Raw genomic sequence first — 18,235 nt, forward strand, 5'->3', positions numbered from 1 at the left:
CACAGCGCAATGATCATTACGATGGTGTTTAATGGTTAAATTAAGTTGACATGTTTTTTTTCCAAGAAATCTGACAACAAAGTAGCAAGAAAAGGGTTTAACACCAAGGCCATCCCACTTTCAGGGTATGTTACTTTCCATACTGCCCAGATTGCTCTGTCCAACATCCAAGCCAGAACAGACCCCAAAGTGTGTATTCAGAATGACTACTAGCTGATCCTACATAAGTCTCTTGTTCTCTTCTCTGTAGTCAAACGGGTCTCCAGGAAATGGAAGTTGAGGGGCTGTATTATAAGCGCCTCCCAAAAGTATCCAAAAGGTTCCAATAATCATAACAGGGGTCACAAGGAAGAGGCACAGACGATCAACTGTTCGAGCAATACGGTACCAGTTATCCTTCTCCTAAGGGACAAGGGACAGATGTGAAAGAAAAATAAAGTCAGGGAATGTCACAAAGAAAGACATACAGTTATGGTCAGTGTACATTATTAATATCGCATAAAGGTCACTAAAATGTTGAATATGTAAACATCATACATAAATAGTGAGTCAATAGAGTTTGTGTAGCAGACAAGTCTGTCTGTGTGTTTTCCCACAAAATGAGGAAAAATGATATACATGTAATATGTAAGTCATGTGCAGAAGAGATCTCTGAGGTATTTTTTCTATGTTGGTACAATAAAACATATAAACATCCACTAAAACCCCTACGACATAACTAAACCTAGTTTGCTATCCTCCAATTTTGGTTTAGTTATTTTAAGCAGCTTCCCAACCTAATAATTTAAAGCAGATGTATAGGTAGGTGGGTACAGTAGGTAGATAGATAGATAGATAGATAGATAGATGAATCACATCAATGTCACAAAATGATCTCAAGCTGGCATTTTTTTTTATTTCTTCATTGTATATTTTGCTTATATCAAATAGTGACGGAAGAACAATGTTTTCAAAGTAAGATATTCCTGTTCCAAAGTCCCTTTTCCTGACCCTACACTGAACGTCTACTACACATATTCTAGATTTGGCTCAGCCTCACATTAAGAGTCATTTGCTGTGGCTTCCTGCACAAGTGTTCAGTTTGTCATTCTTAGGATTCTCTGTGGTGACAAGAATGTCACTTCTCAGACTTGTACTAAGTGCTCTATAATTAGCTAGGGAGTGTGCTTGTGTTTGATGCGCGTGTGCAATGTTCATAATAAGCTCCAGTATGAAAAGAAAGGTGTTAAAAAAGAATGTATTTCCATTTTGTCATCACACTTTTTTTTCAGATCCGCATATATTTTGGAAAACTTTGTGCTTTTCTTTGTACATTTAACTTGTAAGTCCACATATAGTCCCCAGCGTGTAAAGAAGACTTTAGGTAGCATTTAAATGATCACTGGATCAGTTCTATGTTTTTTCTATTTTAGTTGGGGCTCACTGAGCACATTGTCAGATTTTGGGCTACTAATTACCAGGTAGGATGAGTACTGCCAGATCATCTCTGTATCATTACCGCCATCACTCTACAACCCTTCTGGCAAGCAAATGTTAGAAAGGCTGGACATGCTGGGAAAAAGCAGTCAATCATCTCCTGGCACATTTAGCTTATACAAGCTACACCAACCTTAATGCACATTGGCCAGCCTATTTTAACACTAACTAACACAGATCTCTGATCACATAATTCAAAACTTCTGTTGGTTGTGAATGAGTTTTAATAGTAAAGAATTACCGTATATATTTTATATTTACACTTTTATGGGAAAAACGTTATTGTCACAGCTCTTGGTATTACTAAATTCATTTGTCAAAACTACATATGGCTTGTACTATACTGTAGTTCTTACATTCAGTGTAATTGTTTCGAGGATATTTAGTTTCAAGGTTTATGTAAAGCATGCTGAGAATTGTGACATAACATGGCCAAACTAGCATTATCTATTCAATTTGCTGTCTGTAAGTTTATACCCACCTCATTGTAGTCATTCTTGTCTTTCATATGCTTGACAATAAAGTTAGCCCCATCAATAGCCAGTTTTATCTCTCCATAAAGTTGTTCCTGGGCATTATCCGGGCTCATGGGATTAATTCCTGAGAAAATAAAGAGAAAATTAATTACAAGCAGGGCCACCATCAAGGGGGTACGCTCAGTACTGCTGACCCAGCCAAGTAAAGGAGCTCTGCTTCCCTGCTCTCTTATAGCATTGGCCCCTAACTGGCTGAAAACATCATCTAAGACAGGATGATGGGAGAAGCATGAGGTGTGCTTAAGGGTAAGACCTAATCTGTGATAATGACTGATGATGTACTATAGTTGGAGAAAATATGTTAACATAAATACAATTTTGGTTTTACTAACACTAATGAAGATAATTGGCAATTTATTTTCCTGTATTTTGAAAGGAAGGTTTTGACCCTACGTGCAGGAGTTGTTCGGCTGGTCAGTCCATGTCTCTCTGACTGCTTCTCAAACATAAGTTCACTTCTTGATTTAACACAGAAGTATTCCTCGGCTTTCACAATGTACCCCACGGAACTGCTGCGACGCTGAAGGACCCCATTCCATGGCTCAGATTCGGGCTCCGCTGGCATAGACATGTGCAAGATCCGTGGTAGTTTGTTCAGGAAGAGCTACAAGAACATCATTACATTACAATTAAATGTATGCTAAATGTATCAAAATAGTCTCTGGAATAAAATTAAATAGCATTAAGAATGTGAAGGACATTTTCATTTGGGTTATTGTGAATAAGAATGTGCAGTCTTTATAGTTATATATATAAGAAAAAATGTTCCGGGAAAAGGGCCAGGAAAAAGGAGTCAATTTCCACATTGACTACTCTTATTTGAAGAAACCAAGTCACCAGCTTCTTTTTTAAGGTGCCATTCAACATATTGACATATGGTTCTTTTAGTATAATATAGAGTGTAACATTTATGGAGCATTCCACCCTTGTCACCTTTTCTCTGTGTTTTATACTTTTCTTTTATTTAGCTCACCAATTTGTATTAATAGTTTGCAAATTCTGAGAACACAAATTTCAAGATGCAATATTGCCGAACCATAAGCATGAAACTTTCCAGATACTGTCTACTTAAAGGTTGAAGGTATGATAGATAAATTGCCGCCTACGAGTACAAATGCTGGACTTCACTGATTTCGTCTGCATGTGGACCCCCCTTACCAATAAAATAACAATATAAAATTACCGTAAACATAACATGTGTGAAATAGTAATTAGCACACTGTGTGAACTTACCTCTTTCATCTTCTCAGACAGGATGTGTGTGCTTGGGGTTCTAAAGTGTATGTTCAACACAATGACACAGCTTACAAGAACAATTGTCACCAACACCATGATAAATGTAAGGTACCTGAAAAGCACAAAAATACTCTCAGTTTATTTTACACAAAGCAGAATATATGTGTATCTAAGAGAAATAAATGAACATAGGGTAGATATTAGAAAATAAGTAATGCCACAATTTTCCACCATGTCAATGGGAAGATGGTATCAAGTTCAACTATGTTTGCATATCTTGATTGAAATTAATTTTCAGATACATTAACATGTATATTTTTTTTTTTTTTTTTAAATAATTTATTAGAATTTTTCAAATGTATAAAACACATATATCAAAAAGATACAAAGCGTATATATACACAACAATTCTTTGGTAATCCAGAGTTACAACTCTTACTGATACAAAACCATTAAGGAAAAAATGAACTACTCTGGTCCTCTTCACATAAACTACAATAATATCCTTAAACAGTACTAAGACATATATAAATCTTCATATTACCCAACATTCATACACATACACACAAGACGCAAACAAGCGAGATTGGCGGTGGGAGGGGTAGAGGTTGAGTTATCGGTAACTATAATGTACTCCGAGGACACTATACCCATTGGGGTCTTTCGAGAGAGTTAAGGTTAGTACCCAAAAGAGTATATTTATGTAATAGAGACAGAATCGTTTGAATGTATATCCATAATATAATTAAACCACAGGGACCATATCTGGTTATATCTCAGCAGATTTTGATTCATCAGATAGAAATATTTCTCCATCTTAGCTTGGTGGGTAGTTTGATCCATTACTTCTTTCCAAGTAGGGGGTTCAGCTTTCCTCCAAGCTCTAGCAATGCATATTTTAATAGCTAATAAGATGTTAACTGCCAATAATTTAAATGCGCTAGTTGAAGGAGGAAGAGCTAAATGAAAAAGCCAAGTATAAGAGTGGATGACAAAGTTGCATTTAAAGATAAATGAAAGAAGCTTAGTAACTTCTAACTTAATACTATCCAGTTTACAACATGCCCACCAAATATGGAATTGAGTCCCCTCCTCATAGCCACATCTCCAACATAGGCTAGAGGTTACATTAGAGAATTTACTTAGCCGGGAGGGAACTAAGTACCAACGATGTAGCAACTTAAAAAACATCTCTTGTATATTAATTGCATGCACCGCATTCCTGACTTGTGTCCAGGAATCAGCCCAACTCTCAATAGGTAGTATGATCTCACAATCAGTTTGCCATTTTTCCACAGAAGCAGGTATTATGTCGTTCTTTTGCGTATCCAGATACGCTGACATCAAAGAAATTAATTTTTTTTTCTGATGCTTATTAATTAATAGATCTAATTCTGAAGGAGGATGGACCATCTTAGAATTCAAAAAATACTTCAATCTAATATATGAAAATAATTCTTTGTCAGGAAGCTTAAATTTAGTTTGTAAATCGGAAAAACTAAGGAATGAATCATTCACTTGTAAATCTCCAAGAATATTAATATTGTTTGAGATCCAATTTAATAACTCAATATCCTGAATATAATATTTAAGAACCTTCAAAGGAGTTAGAATTGTAAATTCCACATCTATACTTTCAAGTGCTCTAAACTTATAGCTTGTTTTTATTGCGTCCGTTATAATCGGATTCATAAGATTTACTTTTTTCGAAATAGAGGGGCTAAGCCAAAAGAGATTAAATAGATCATACTCATTTGCCTGACTACGTTCGCAATAGAGCCATCCCAAATTTGTATCCTTTTTAATGTCCCAAAATAGGACATGTGTAAACATTACAGCTTCATGCAGCATTCTGATATCTGGAAATCCCAAGCCCAGATATCTATAACTTCTTTTTATTATTTTCTGACTTATTCTGGATTTTCCCGATTTCCAAACAAAGGAAAGAGCCATTTTAGAAAATTTATCCAGGATATAACCCGGGACTCGAAGAGGTATTGTCCTAAATAGATATATAATTTTAGGGATTAAATAAGATTTTACCATATTAATTCTGCCGAGCCATGATAACTCTATTGATTTCAGTTTTTCTATAGAGGAGGCAAGATTATTCAATACAATTTCATAGTTCAGGAATACTAATTTTTTTAGATCAAACATTAATTTAATTCCAAGATAGTCCACCAACTCTTTTGAACAATCTAAATGATATTGGTCCACAAAAAAAGTCTTTTGAGCAGAGGAGATATATGCTGAGATCGCCTGGGTTTTAATAAAGTTCAATTTATAATTCGAATATAAGCTGAATTCTCGGATAACTGACAGGGCCGCAGGGACTGATACTTCTGGATTTGTCAAAGTAAGTATAACATCATCAGCGTATAATGTTATTTTAAAGGATTGTTCTTTGATTCTTATCCCTTCAATATCTTGTAATGACCTAATTTGAATCGCCAGAGGTTCAATTGATAACGCATAGAGCAGAGGTGCCAGCGGACACCCCTGTCTAGTACCGTTAGCAATATCGAAAAATGTAGAATTTAAAGCAGGGCCTGTAACTTTAGCGGTAGGATTGCTATATAAAGCCATTGTACTTGACTTAAAAAAACCATTAATCCCTACCGCATCCAGAGTCGCACTCAAAAAGTTCCAGCTTACTCTATCAAACGCCTTCTCGGCATCTAGAGCAAGAAACACTGAAGGAGTGCGAGTATAATGAACCTGCGCAATCAGGTCTAATAATTTCCGAGTATTATCTTCCCCGTTTCTGCCACTAATAAATCCAGATTGATCTGGATGAATCAGATCCATTATTACTTTACTTAATCTCTTTGCTAAAATTTTAGAATAGATCTTTGCATCTACATTTATCAAAGAGATCGGTCTATAATTTGAAAGAAAACGGGGGTCCTTCCCTGCCTTTGGGATTGGACAGATAGAGGCTTGGAGAAAATCTTTAGAGGCTACTCCATCTTCTCCAATCTTATTAAAGACCCTCAACAAAAGAGATGAAATCAAAGGATCTAACGATTTATAAAAAATTGCTGTGTACCCATCTGGGCCAGGTGATTTCCCATTCTTTAAATTTAAAATAGCTTCTCTTATTTCAGATAATGAGAAAGGTCTATTAATATATTCAGCTTTTTCTCTAGATAATTTTGGAATTGGAAGATTACGCAGGAAACATTCAATACGAGTAAGCGAGATATCTCTTGATCTAAGATTGTAAAGGGATTTATAATAACCTCTAAAGGCTTCTGCAATTTGTGAGGGGTCCAACAGTACATTATTATTAACTATTAATTTTTTTATTCTATGTCTTTGAATTACTGACTTGATTTTATTAGTTATCCACTTATTTGGACGATTATTATCATAGTACCACCTCTGTTTAGAATACGAGATAGCTCGCTCTAATCTCTCATCCAATTTAATTTTAATCTCCCTCTGAACCCCGAGGTGGGGTTTAATTTATTGGTACGTTCGGCCTTTACCAGTGCTATGTAAAGTTCAGACATAGTTCTGCCTTTTTGCCTATTAATAAAGGCATCAGTTTTTATTAAATAGCCTCTTAATGTGCATTTAAATGCCCCCCATAAAGTAGAATCTTGAACCAAGCCATTGTCATTTATCTGCAAAAATTGCTGGGCTTCTTTGAAAAGATTTTGTTTATATAAATCGGATTTAAAATTGAACTCGTTCAATCTCCATCCCAATCTAACACTATATTTAAGTTGATCACTCAAAGAAAAAAAAACTGGAGCATGGTCAGACCAGGAAATATTCCCGATTCGAGATGAAATACAGTTTTTTAGAGCTACTAAATTAGTATAAACTGCATCAATCCTTGAGTAAGAAAGGTGTCTATTAGAAAAAAATGTGTAATCTTTTTCTGCAGGGTGTTGAATCCTCCAAATATCAAATAAATTATAATTTTCAATAAGTGTAGACAATTTCCGAGCCATAGTCCCTGCGGCCCTGTCAACGGATCTACTATCTCTTAATTTCTTATCTAAATCCACATTCAGGACACAATTCAAATCTCCACCAAATAATAAGATACCTCTTTTAACTTCCTCCATTCTTTTAATAAGTGACGTCAAAAATTTCACCGGATAATCATTGGGGGCATAGGCGTTAACCAAAGTGTAAATTATATCGTTTAATTTACATATCAGAATAACATATCTCCCGAACGGATCACTCTCATGAAATATGTAATCGAACTTCATTTCAGTAGCCAAAATTATCGCGGCACCCCTTTTTTTTTTTGTTGATAAATTAGATGAATAAATAATAGGGTACTTTTTAAATTTCCATTAACATGTATATTGAAGTTGCCTTTCTTAAAGCACAACTTTATTATTGCTTTTGCGACATTTATGTTAAAAAGGTGTTGAGAAAACCACAGTTGAAGTTGACACACAGAGTGTTACACAGTGTAAGGATTTTCTGGAAATGTTGATTCTTTTTGGTTTGCTCTGATGGTAAGGAACATGTGACTTACTTGCTAATTAGTGGAATGGCCAAAGACGTCTCAGGAAGACGCTGTGATATCAGCAACAGAAATACAGACTGGGCCAGCAGAACAGATATGGACAACGTCATCTTCTCCCCACCTGAACAAAATATATAATTAAATATATAATTAAATACAGTACGAAGCTCCCACAAAGCCACAAGGCCCCAGGTCAAAGTTCATTGTAAACAGGTACCAGTCAGTAGGAAAAATTTGGTCTAACTAATCACCTCAACCTTTACATGGTCCACTATCTATGGGTTAGGCATTCAAAACTGTTTGGTCCCAGTTTGGATAGATTTTGTGATTTACAATTTATGAAATTCATTGGTAAACGCCACATCCTCTTACACAAATATAAATGTTGTTTTCAGTTACTGTGGTTCACATACCCAACAAATTCAGAAGAAAACATGTAGTTTGGTTTGATCTGTGTAATATTCACATATATTTACATGAAGTTCCGCTTGGATACTTACTGTCGGCTGGCAGGTAGAAGACCAGGTTTGCCATAAGTGCAATAAGTACACATGGAGCTAGTATGTTTATAATGTAGAAAAGTGGTTTCCGTGCAATGATAAGGTAAAAGGTGACATCTTGGTATTTGTTGCTGTCAGGGGACACAGTCTTGTCGATATTTTTCTTGGCTGGTATGTGGACAATTTCCCACTCTCCATTCTCTGTAACGTAGAATTTAAAAATGTATCATTACAGCTCTGGGCTTGGTATCTCTGAAAAACAATGCTGCGACAGCATCATTCAACAAATATTTTTTGTTGTATCATTTCAATTGCACACCATAACATAAGATACTATTGTAATAATGCAAGCTGTTGCGGGTTAAGCTGACCGGATTTTTTTTTTAACAAACAGAGATGTATTTGGTAAATCAGAATGTGGGTAAGTAGATGCACCTTATTTCTTTATCTCTGCCATGAATTAAGCAGAAGAGTCTATGTTATTTACCTGTAGGTTTTTGTTTTAGGGAAAATAATAACCATCAACAGAATTATCAAAAGGAGTTAGGTTTAAGGTTAGGTAAGGGTCAAAAATAAAATAAAAATTAAGAAAACAAATGAAAATTATATATAAATATAGGGTGGATTCTAAATCAAGGTAAGTTAAGGAATACATATATATATATATTTGTGTGTACACATAAAGAGAAAGAGGGAAATAATGGTTGAAGAAAGACAGCAAAAACAACAAAAAGTTGCTCTGGCACTGTAGCCTAAAATAGCCCTTAAAGGGTTAATAACACTTGATTCAGTGCTATTCTTCTGGTACGCTCTGGCTAAGCAGTTTCTTTACCTGTAAACCCAGCAGGATCGATGATGATCCATTCCACAAGAAAGGTTTTGCTTGTGGCATCGTCAGAATCTGCTCTCAGTTGAAGGTTAATCTCTTTAGCATTGTACGTCAAAGACCTGAACAGAAAATGATGTCAAACAAGTACTGTACACGCAATCACTATACACAGGGACTATGTACCTTAATATTATTGCACATTCCTTTGCAGATTAGAGAATAAACGTTATATAATTAAAAGGGTTGACTCATTTTTATCATCCTTTAATTAAGTATTCCCAACTAGTTCACAACAAGAAGCATGGTATAATTTCTATGCACTGTATGAGATGTACAAAATTACAGAGGGCTATTCTAAGACTTTTTTTTAACCTAATTCACAGTATAATTGAACAAAGTCAGTATGTGTCACCTTTAAAGTAGACGTAAGGAAGGAACAGAAGACAACATTCTATATAGGCCCTGGGGCATGTAGTTACATTAGCCAAATCTGTGTTATAGACATTATGTTAAGATAAATTACAATCAATAAAAAAAGATTTACCCACGTGCAATCTGGTTGGTTCTACATGTCTATTTCTGCGAAAAACCAATGTGGATGTTTTATATTATTTATGACTATTATACTTACACTATTAAAATATTTTCTTACTGAGTAATGGAGTTTTGGGAGCATTGTTTTTTCTTTTTTTTAAATAATGGGCTTAGTAAATATGATTTGCCATGTAAAATAGTACAATAGTTTTTACAGAATAAACCAGCAAGGATCTTTTTACAATTACTATCACTATTTTGAAACCCAAAACATACAAAAGAAAAGAAGGACCACATAATGATGCTAACAATATTAACTAAAAAGTTATATCATGCCAATGGGTGTAGTAAAGTAAGAAGAAGCAATAGGTAGTAAAGTAAGTAGAAGTAGGGTAAAGCGGAGATAAAGTAAGGTACATACACAAACTTAAGAGAGCAGTTCTGCCAGTCAAATGGAAAGTAATTAACATTGATTGAACAAGTGCTTTGAAATATGGCCGGAGGAAGCCAATAGACAAAACCAGTGCTGTTTATCAGAACGTTGCAGTAATAAGCCACCTCGAAGACTCCGTTGTTACTACATAGAAAAAGAAAAACATGTAGTATCAAAATGGTAACATACAGAAACACTATTTCTGTGTTTACACTTAAAAGTATACTGTAATTAAAACAGCAGACATTTGAGGCAGTGTCTACATCCCATTAATTCTCATCTGGCACTCAAACTGCATAATATTAGTCCCTCTACTATATGTTTACAGTGTACAGAGATGAGTTAAAATACTAACCACAAAAATTGATTAAGGGCAATATACTCAAAGGCAAAACCATAGAGTAGTCAAGTAAGTGACCTTTCTATCACACTGAGGTCCCATGCTCACTAGCTATCTTTTTCCTGCCCTGCATAAACAGGTGTCTAAATATGTTCTTTCAACTTTTATGTTTGTTAAATAAGATTTGGGAGATGATTAAATTTGGAGTAGATTCAAGAAGTCAGCTATACTAGAGCTCACGCCATAGTATTCACATAAAGCACCTAATCATACACATTACACTGCAGCTGGGCCTTTACAAGTACAAAGTGGTTTGGATGGGGTTCCATGAGAATCCTGGCTATAACAAATACTAAAAAGGAGCCAACAATTTAGAATGGTGTTACAATTGCAGTTCTTCTTTAGCTCACTTGTTTTCCAGGACAATCTGTGGATGCCACACCTTGTCTGGAGGAACCCGAAGGATATCAATGTCATAGAACTCTGACTGATTCCATGACAGTCTGCGATCATACCATCCCTGGAAGAACAATATTATTGGAGAAGTTATTTGATAGAAATCATAACATGATTACTGAAGAATATGCTATTACCTAAACTTAAATCTAAACATTTGACAGGAGAAAGTTTTAGTGAATTTCTAAAGTTTATATTCGTACTACTTATTCATGGTATCAGGGTAGGTGTCACGTTCTGCCCAGGCTGCGGAGCTGCATATCTGTCTTGTTTCAGTTTCCCTGTTTTGCTTCAATCCATTCCTGGATTTCCTTTTGCTCTGTTCTGATCTTTCATTTCTTGCTTCTGCTTCAGCTCTGTTTCCTTTATAAGGTGTGGGCAGGGGCGTAACTAGACGCCTCAGGGCCCGGGTGCGAGAATCTGTTAAGGGCCCCCTCACCCCCCCACCCCCCTCACCCCCCCCAAAAAAACCATGATTTTTACCCAACAATTTTTTTTCAACAAATTCAACAAATTCAATTTACATATTGAATCATATCTGTAAAAAAATCTAAGAAAAAGGGGCGCATGTACAAAGGGCATAATCCAGGGGTGTCCAAGTTTTTTCTGCAGTGGGCCACTTCATCAGAATTGTATACGTGCGCGGGCCGCACTCATTTTTCACTGTGACAAAAAATATGGCCTTTAATAAAATATGCAGATTAAAATAATGTAAGTAAAATGACACAAAACCTTTACTCTTCCTCTTACTGATTTCTGGGCCTTGAAAGTTTTGCGACTACAAATTCAGGATTCCCTAGATTTATTCTAGGGATGAACTAAAATGAAAATTCTGGACCAAAACATTCAGGGTTCACTTAGCCAAAACCGAAAATGACCCCCAATAATAATAAAAACTCACATGTTTTATAAAAGTAGGTAACACACAATTGGACAAAATTAGCAATATGACTTGGCATGATAGGAGTGTGACTGCTAACAGCAATCACACTCCTATCATACCCAGGCAACCAGTAAATGCTGGTACCTAGGCATGATGGGACTGTGCTCTCTGTGATTGCTGTTAGCAATCACACTCCTATCATGCCAAGTCAGCCAGTACATGCTGGTACAGGGTGGCTGTAAGTGATGTGCAGACCCCATACTGCTGGCAGCATCACTACACAAGGGGGGCAGCTAGCTAGGTTTCAGCATGTACTGGCTGACTTGGCATGATAGGAGTGTGATTGCTAACAGTAGTCACAGTCCCATCATGCCTAGGTTCCAGCACTTACACATCCATCCAGTAAATGCTGGAACCTAGGCATGATGGGACTGTGATTGCTGTTAGCAATCACACTCCTATCATGCCAAGTCAGCCAATACACGCTGGTACAGGGTGGCTGTAAGTGCAGACCCCATACTGCTGGCAGCATCACTACACAAGGGGGGCAGCTGGCCAGGTTTCAGCATGTACTGGCTGACTTGGCATGATAGGAGTGTGATTGCTAACAGCAATCACAGTCCCATCATGCCTAGGTTCCAGCACTTACACATCCATGCTATCACACACACACACACACACACACTTTTATTCATTTATTCATATAATCATTCATTCACAGATTCATTCCCACACACACTCATTCAAACACCCTCCCCACCCCCTTACCTGCACTGCAGCTCCTCGATGCCGCTCACAGACTTCAGCAGGGGGCGCGCCGGCACGGCCTCCTTCTGCCTTCTCTGCTAAAGCACAGAGGAAGTAGGATGTCACGTGAACTCCGCTTCCTCTGTGCAGTCCAGAAGACCCTCCCACAAGTAAGTAGCAGGGCTTGAGGTGCGGCTCGTGTAAGATCGGTTGCCCTGGCTGCCGATCTTACGCGGGCCGCACCTCGAGGTCTCGCGGGCCGCATTTGGCCCGCGGGCCGCATGTTGGACGCCCCTGCCTTATTTAAAAATAAAAAAAGGAAAAAAGATTTCGGGCGGCCCCTTGGCTTGGGCCCCCCTGCCGCCGGGGCCCGGTCGCAGTCGCGACCCCTGCGACCACAGTAGTTCCGCCACTGGGTGTGGGGCACCTGTGTGTTCTGTTTGTCTCAGTCTTCAGTCTAAGGTATGTCTCCGTGCTATGTGTTTGGTTTACATGTTTAGTTTGTTTCGTACCTCTGTCTGCAGGGATTAGCGTTAGGACCCACCGTCATTGGAGTACTTTGGCGTAGTGGTGGGCTAAGCATACTATGGCCATATGATGTGACGGAATCTCCAATAGTTATCATACAGTTCTAGGCTAGTTCCTGTATTCATGTTTGTTTGTCTCTTATGTAACTTTGCCCTTCTTCCTTGTATCATCTGAGGATTCTGGTTCCTCTCTCCTCTCCCTTTGTCCTAGTCAATATGGCCTGTCCTTGCTTAAAGGAGAAGCGTCCGAGGATTCCGGCTCCTCACACCTTCCCCTGTGTTCCTTGCCTTGTTCCCTGTCCTTTGTTGTGCCCTGTATCATGTATATCTTGTCTAGTAATGTTTATTCCTTGTCTGGTTCACTGTAGTGCCCCGTAACATGTATGTCTTGTCTGGTTATGTTTCGTGCCTGGTCTCCCTGTCCCTTGCTTGTTATGATTCTGCTTACCCTTTGCTTAGCTTCCATACTCCCAGCCTGCAGCATCCTGCACGTGATTCTAATGATATGCTTCATGCATGCTTCATGACTCCTGCATACAATCTTCGGGCGCGCTGGGTCCTTTCAGTCATCTGTTTGGACCCAGTCCGTGACAGTAGGTAGGTAGGTGTTTGTTCTGCCCCTTGCCTATTGCTATGTAAGGATTCTGGAAAGGTATCTAGATGTGAATATTAGCATCCAATATATTCCAGACATCCAACAGCCTGATTTTCCAAAAGCAGACTAGAATATGTATAATATGTATAGAATATGTATGTATCATAGAACCTCCAACCAAGTTTTAAACAGATTTCAACCTCACCAATGTTCTTATTATGTTCTTATTAAATTCAAATGTTGAACCATGTCATGTGAGCAACATTCAGAATAAATGTTCATTTACCTGCTCAACCCAGACATTAGTAGTAAGCGTTTCATCTGCTTCTTTCTACAACAAAGCAAAACATTTTAACATTAGTGCTAAAAGTTGCATCTGCCTCTTTCTACAAGAAAACTAAATATTTCTAATTTGTTATGTGTATGGTATCAAAAGAATATTATATGTAGTAAAGTCACAGACGTAAATGTAAAATTTACCAAAAATTAGTCTAAGCGTTAAATGTGGTGCCTCTATTCCCATATTTCAAACCTATTATATAAACAACAGATTTAGTGGCTTTTATATGTGTCTGTTGCAGATGTGATACCATCAGTTTGTGTGAGGAAGTCCTTTTTGTTGAGGAATATTATTCAAGACGTGCCTCTTTTTATTGTGCAATTTTGAGTCTTTTTGTTCATAGACCACATTTTGTATTCTTTCAAAACCATTTATAAGTGGTGTTTTTAAAACATATTGTACACTCAAAACAGATCATTATAACAGCAAATATCTGTCATACTTACAGGTATTTTTTATTTGGAAATAGTTGAAATAATACATACTGATATGACTATTAAAATGTACTTATGTATGACTTTTAAAACAAGCATCCTCTTTTTTACAGGTTCTAAGTTTGTAGTAAAAAACATACTTGTAGTATGTAGTTAACAGTAGATAAAGCTGCAGATGTTAGCTGTGAATTACAATTCCCATGATGCTCAGCCAGCCAGGTGTCCACCATGACTATGCATTGTGGGAGTTGTAATTCACAACTAACACCTGTCACATCATCTGCTGTTAACTACAGTTCACATCAGGCTCAGCCACAGGGGAGGGCTGGCTGCCTACTAAGTCTAGTAAAGTGGTCCATTGCACCACCGAATCAGCCCACCGTCCATGCCCATCTTTTCCTGATTTTCTAACACGTTGATGTAATGTGATGGGATTGGGAGTGTATGTTAGTATGTCTGAAGCCACAATTTAACACAACTAATCCTTTTTAATAAAATATGCAGATTGAAATAGATTAAATAACACAAAACCTTCACTTTTCTATTCACTGATTTCTGGGCCTAGAAAATTGTGTCCTTTATAGTGACTATAGTTCAATTTATTCCTACAGAAAGTAAAGTGTCAGGAAACAGATGATGAAATACACACCAGGACAGGCTCTGCCACACCGACACACCAAACACACACACTAGGACATGCTCTGCCATACCGACACCCAAACACACACACACCAGGACAGGCTCTGCCACACCAACAGCCAAACACACACACCAGGACAGGCTCTCCCACACCAACACCCAAACACACACACACCAGGACAGGCTCTGCCACACTGACACCCAAACACACACACCAGGACAGGCTCTGCCACACTGACACCCAAACACACACACAAGGACAGGCTCTGCCACACCAACAGCCAAACACACACCAGGACAGGCTCTGCCACACCGACACCCAAACACACACACGGGACAGGCTCTGCCACACCGACACGCAAACACACACGCCAGGACAGGCTCTGCCACACCGACACCCAAACACACACACACCAGGACAGGCTCTGCCACACCGACACACATACACACACACACCAGGACAGGCTCTGACACACTGACAGACAGACACACTGGGACAGGCCCTGTCACCCAGATACACACACCAGGACAAGCTCTGACACCCACCAGACGGGCTAAACTACAACAATAATAAAAAAAAAAAGTATTTTCCACACTGCTTTGTTGTTGACCGCCCTTTTAGTGTTTTAAAAAAGGCTGTTTTAACACTTTTGTCGGGCTCATGTTTAGCTGTAATTTTCTCCTCACCCATTTAGTATACCCACACAAGTTATATATTTTTTTCTTGAAGACAAGAAGGCTTTCTTCAGATACTATCATCTAATTTCCTATATATGATGAAAAATATTTTACTCATCTAAAAAAGCTAATAAAAAAACTGCTAAATTTATTCTACTATTTGTCCTGAGTTTAGAATTTCTGCAAGTTATTGGGCAATAAGTACAAGTATCGTTTTGCTATTTCAAAACCATTTTTTCCCAAATCTGTTCATTCTGCCCTATGTGCAATTTGGGGTTTGTTTGAAGCTGGCCAATGCAATTTACTCCAAGCCATATCATTTTCTAAAACTAGAAGTTATTTCAAATGCTGGTATTTTAACCCTTCCCATGCACTAATTCTACTACCAACCTTTGTCAAACTTGGTGGTAGTAATTTATCTCGTGGGTACTTCAGGTATGGACCCTTCTGGTATATGCCACTGTCAAACCACATCCCAATACGTGTTCAGCAACATATCCCGAGTAGTGAAACCAACCATGCATGGGTTTGTCAGGTTGTTTGGGAGGTAAAATGCCACATTTGGAAAGTGTACATTTTTTAACTTGGAGCTTTGACATGTGGTCCTTCTGACAATATGTCCTATTTGGGACATCTTTGAAGCTGGTCAGTTAAATTTACCCCAACAAATAATACCGTATTGGCTCGATTATAGGCCGCACCCGATTATAGGCTGTACCCTAAAAGTTAGGTGCTTTTTTAAAGAAAATTTTAGATTTTTAGAAAAAATACACATTAGTGGAATAGTAAAACAGTATTCTAACTAACACTGTAGTTTAACATTTTTGGTATCTATTATGCAGTTAGTCATCATATGTTACATACAAACAGAAAACCAATAGCCATTTTAATGCACCTTACTTATAGATAACTTATAGATATGCCCCTCTGCCCCCAGATATGCCCCTCTGCCTCCAGATATGTCACTCTGCTCCCCCAGATATGCTGCCACTCTGCCCCCCCGAGATATGCTGCCAGTCTGCCCCCCCGAGATATGCTGCCAGTCTGCCCTGGGTATTTCAAATGCTGATAACCCCTTTTTAACCCTTCACATGCACTAATTTTACCACCAGACTTTGTCAAAATTTGTGGTGTTATTTTTTGTGTGTGTGTTTTTTAACTCATTCCATGTCAGAATTTTTGGGAAGATACAGTGCTAATTATAGCACTTGCTCATAATAATAAACATTATTTTTTAATTTTATTTATTTTATTTTTGGACTCTTTTTTACACTTTGCTGGAACTGGATGGTTCCCCTGATGGTGATATCACTGCTTAATATTTTGAAATGTTACCACATTTTTATTTTTTTTTGTAGCTATTTTTATTTTAAAAAAAAAATTAATGAAGAAAGCAATTGTAAATCACTTTCTACACTGGTTTAATGCCATGACGTGCCTGGTTAAAAGATGTTTACACGAGGCAAGTTTTGTGACAGGTTCACAATTAAACATTTGCATATGTATATAAACGATACATGTACATCGATGTTTGTGCGTGCATGGTTATACACAAGTATAAAAATATTTTAGCAAAGATAGACATACAAGTGAAATCAGGTTGGAAAGCATCAACGCCAAATATACATCCACAGTCTCATCTATGTTTTCTACTGGGCGTACATCTTTCCTGTATCCTTTTTTCACAAAAAGATAATTCAGCAATTCTTCTTCTTCACTCATGGAAAAAGAGCCTGAGGAGGTCAGAAAAAAATAAGCTGCATATTGTTGCATGTAGATCAAGCAGTTATACATATGCACTTTATATATATATAAATATATATATTATATATAAATATAAGGATTATTGAAGTTTTTTTTATGTTTTTATTGTATCACAATTTTTACAACGCAGTGTCTCTGCATGCTCTAATGAATCAATAATTTAATAATTACACATAGACAAAGTTAATGCAATATGTACTAAGCAAAAGGAAATAAATGATAAAAGGTTCCAGTGTCTTTGCTGGGCTAGACAATATATATTTTAAACATTAACAGAGTAAGTTCATGGTGAACCATACACAGAAGACCCATGGGTGCCTCCTAGTGTAAAATATAAGATTTATTATATGGAAAATGGAAGGTAATAATGAAACCATAGAGTGTCTGTAGTTGAGGGTCTTTCTATACATAGACCCTGTGGAGGTTGAATCAACCATGTTCTACCCTGGGGGTCGACCCTTATGCTTTTGTGTATTTGTACCCTGGATTGTATGTGTCATCTTGCTTACTTCTTGAAAGACACTGAAATTCTACCACTTATAGTTAGTTACTGAATGACAACACTGAAGGGGTGTTCATTGACATTACTAACACCCGAGATCCCATATTGATTTTAGATTACTAGTTTTAAAGATAACTGTAACCAAAGTAGTATTTTAGGCAATATTTAGGGTCACATCATTTTTGTTGGTTATACATGGAATTTTTGGGGGGTTATCCCCTAAATTACATGTCTACTCCTATTTATATTTGGCCCGAAAGGATGTTACAATGATTGCATAAGTGTTGT

The 18,235-nt window shown here is 37.4% G+C and overlaps 1 protein-coding gene across 1 annotated transcript; it reads right to left on the reverse strand.

Moving 5' to 3' along the window:
• Positions 1–219: 219 nt before the first annotated feature.
• On the reverse strand, positions 220–17,403 carry LOC149302261 (acetylcholine receptor subunit delta-like). Its single transcript, XM_089482614.1, has 11 exons — positions 17,269–17,403; positions 13,877–13,921; positions 10,793–10,902; positions 10,031–10,186; positions 9,079–9,194; positions 8,247–8,447; positions 7,756–7,867; positions 3,246–3,360; positions 2,406–2,616; positions 1,958–2,076; positions 220–402 (listed from the first exon to the last, which is right to left on the reverse strand). The coding sequence occupies exons 1-11, from the start codon at positions 17,401–17,403 to the stop codon at positions 220–222; spliced, it is 1,503 nt and encodes a 500-aa protein (XP_089338740.1).
• Positions 17,404–18,235: the final 832 nt, after the last annotated feature.

The sequence above is a fragment of the Sceloporus occidentalis genome, unplaced genomic scaffold (assembly GCF_023333645.1).
Source record: "Sceloporus occidentalis isolate IW3139 unplaced genomic scaffold, rSceOcc1.0.p SCAF_19, whole genome shotgun sequence".
In the NCBI taxonomy this organism is placed as follows: Eukaryota; Metazoa; Chordata; class Lepidosauria; order Squamata; family Phrynosomatidae; genus Sceloporus; species Sceloporus occidentalis.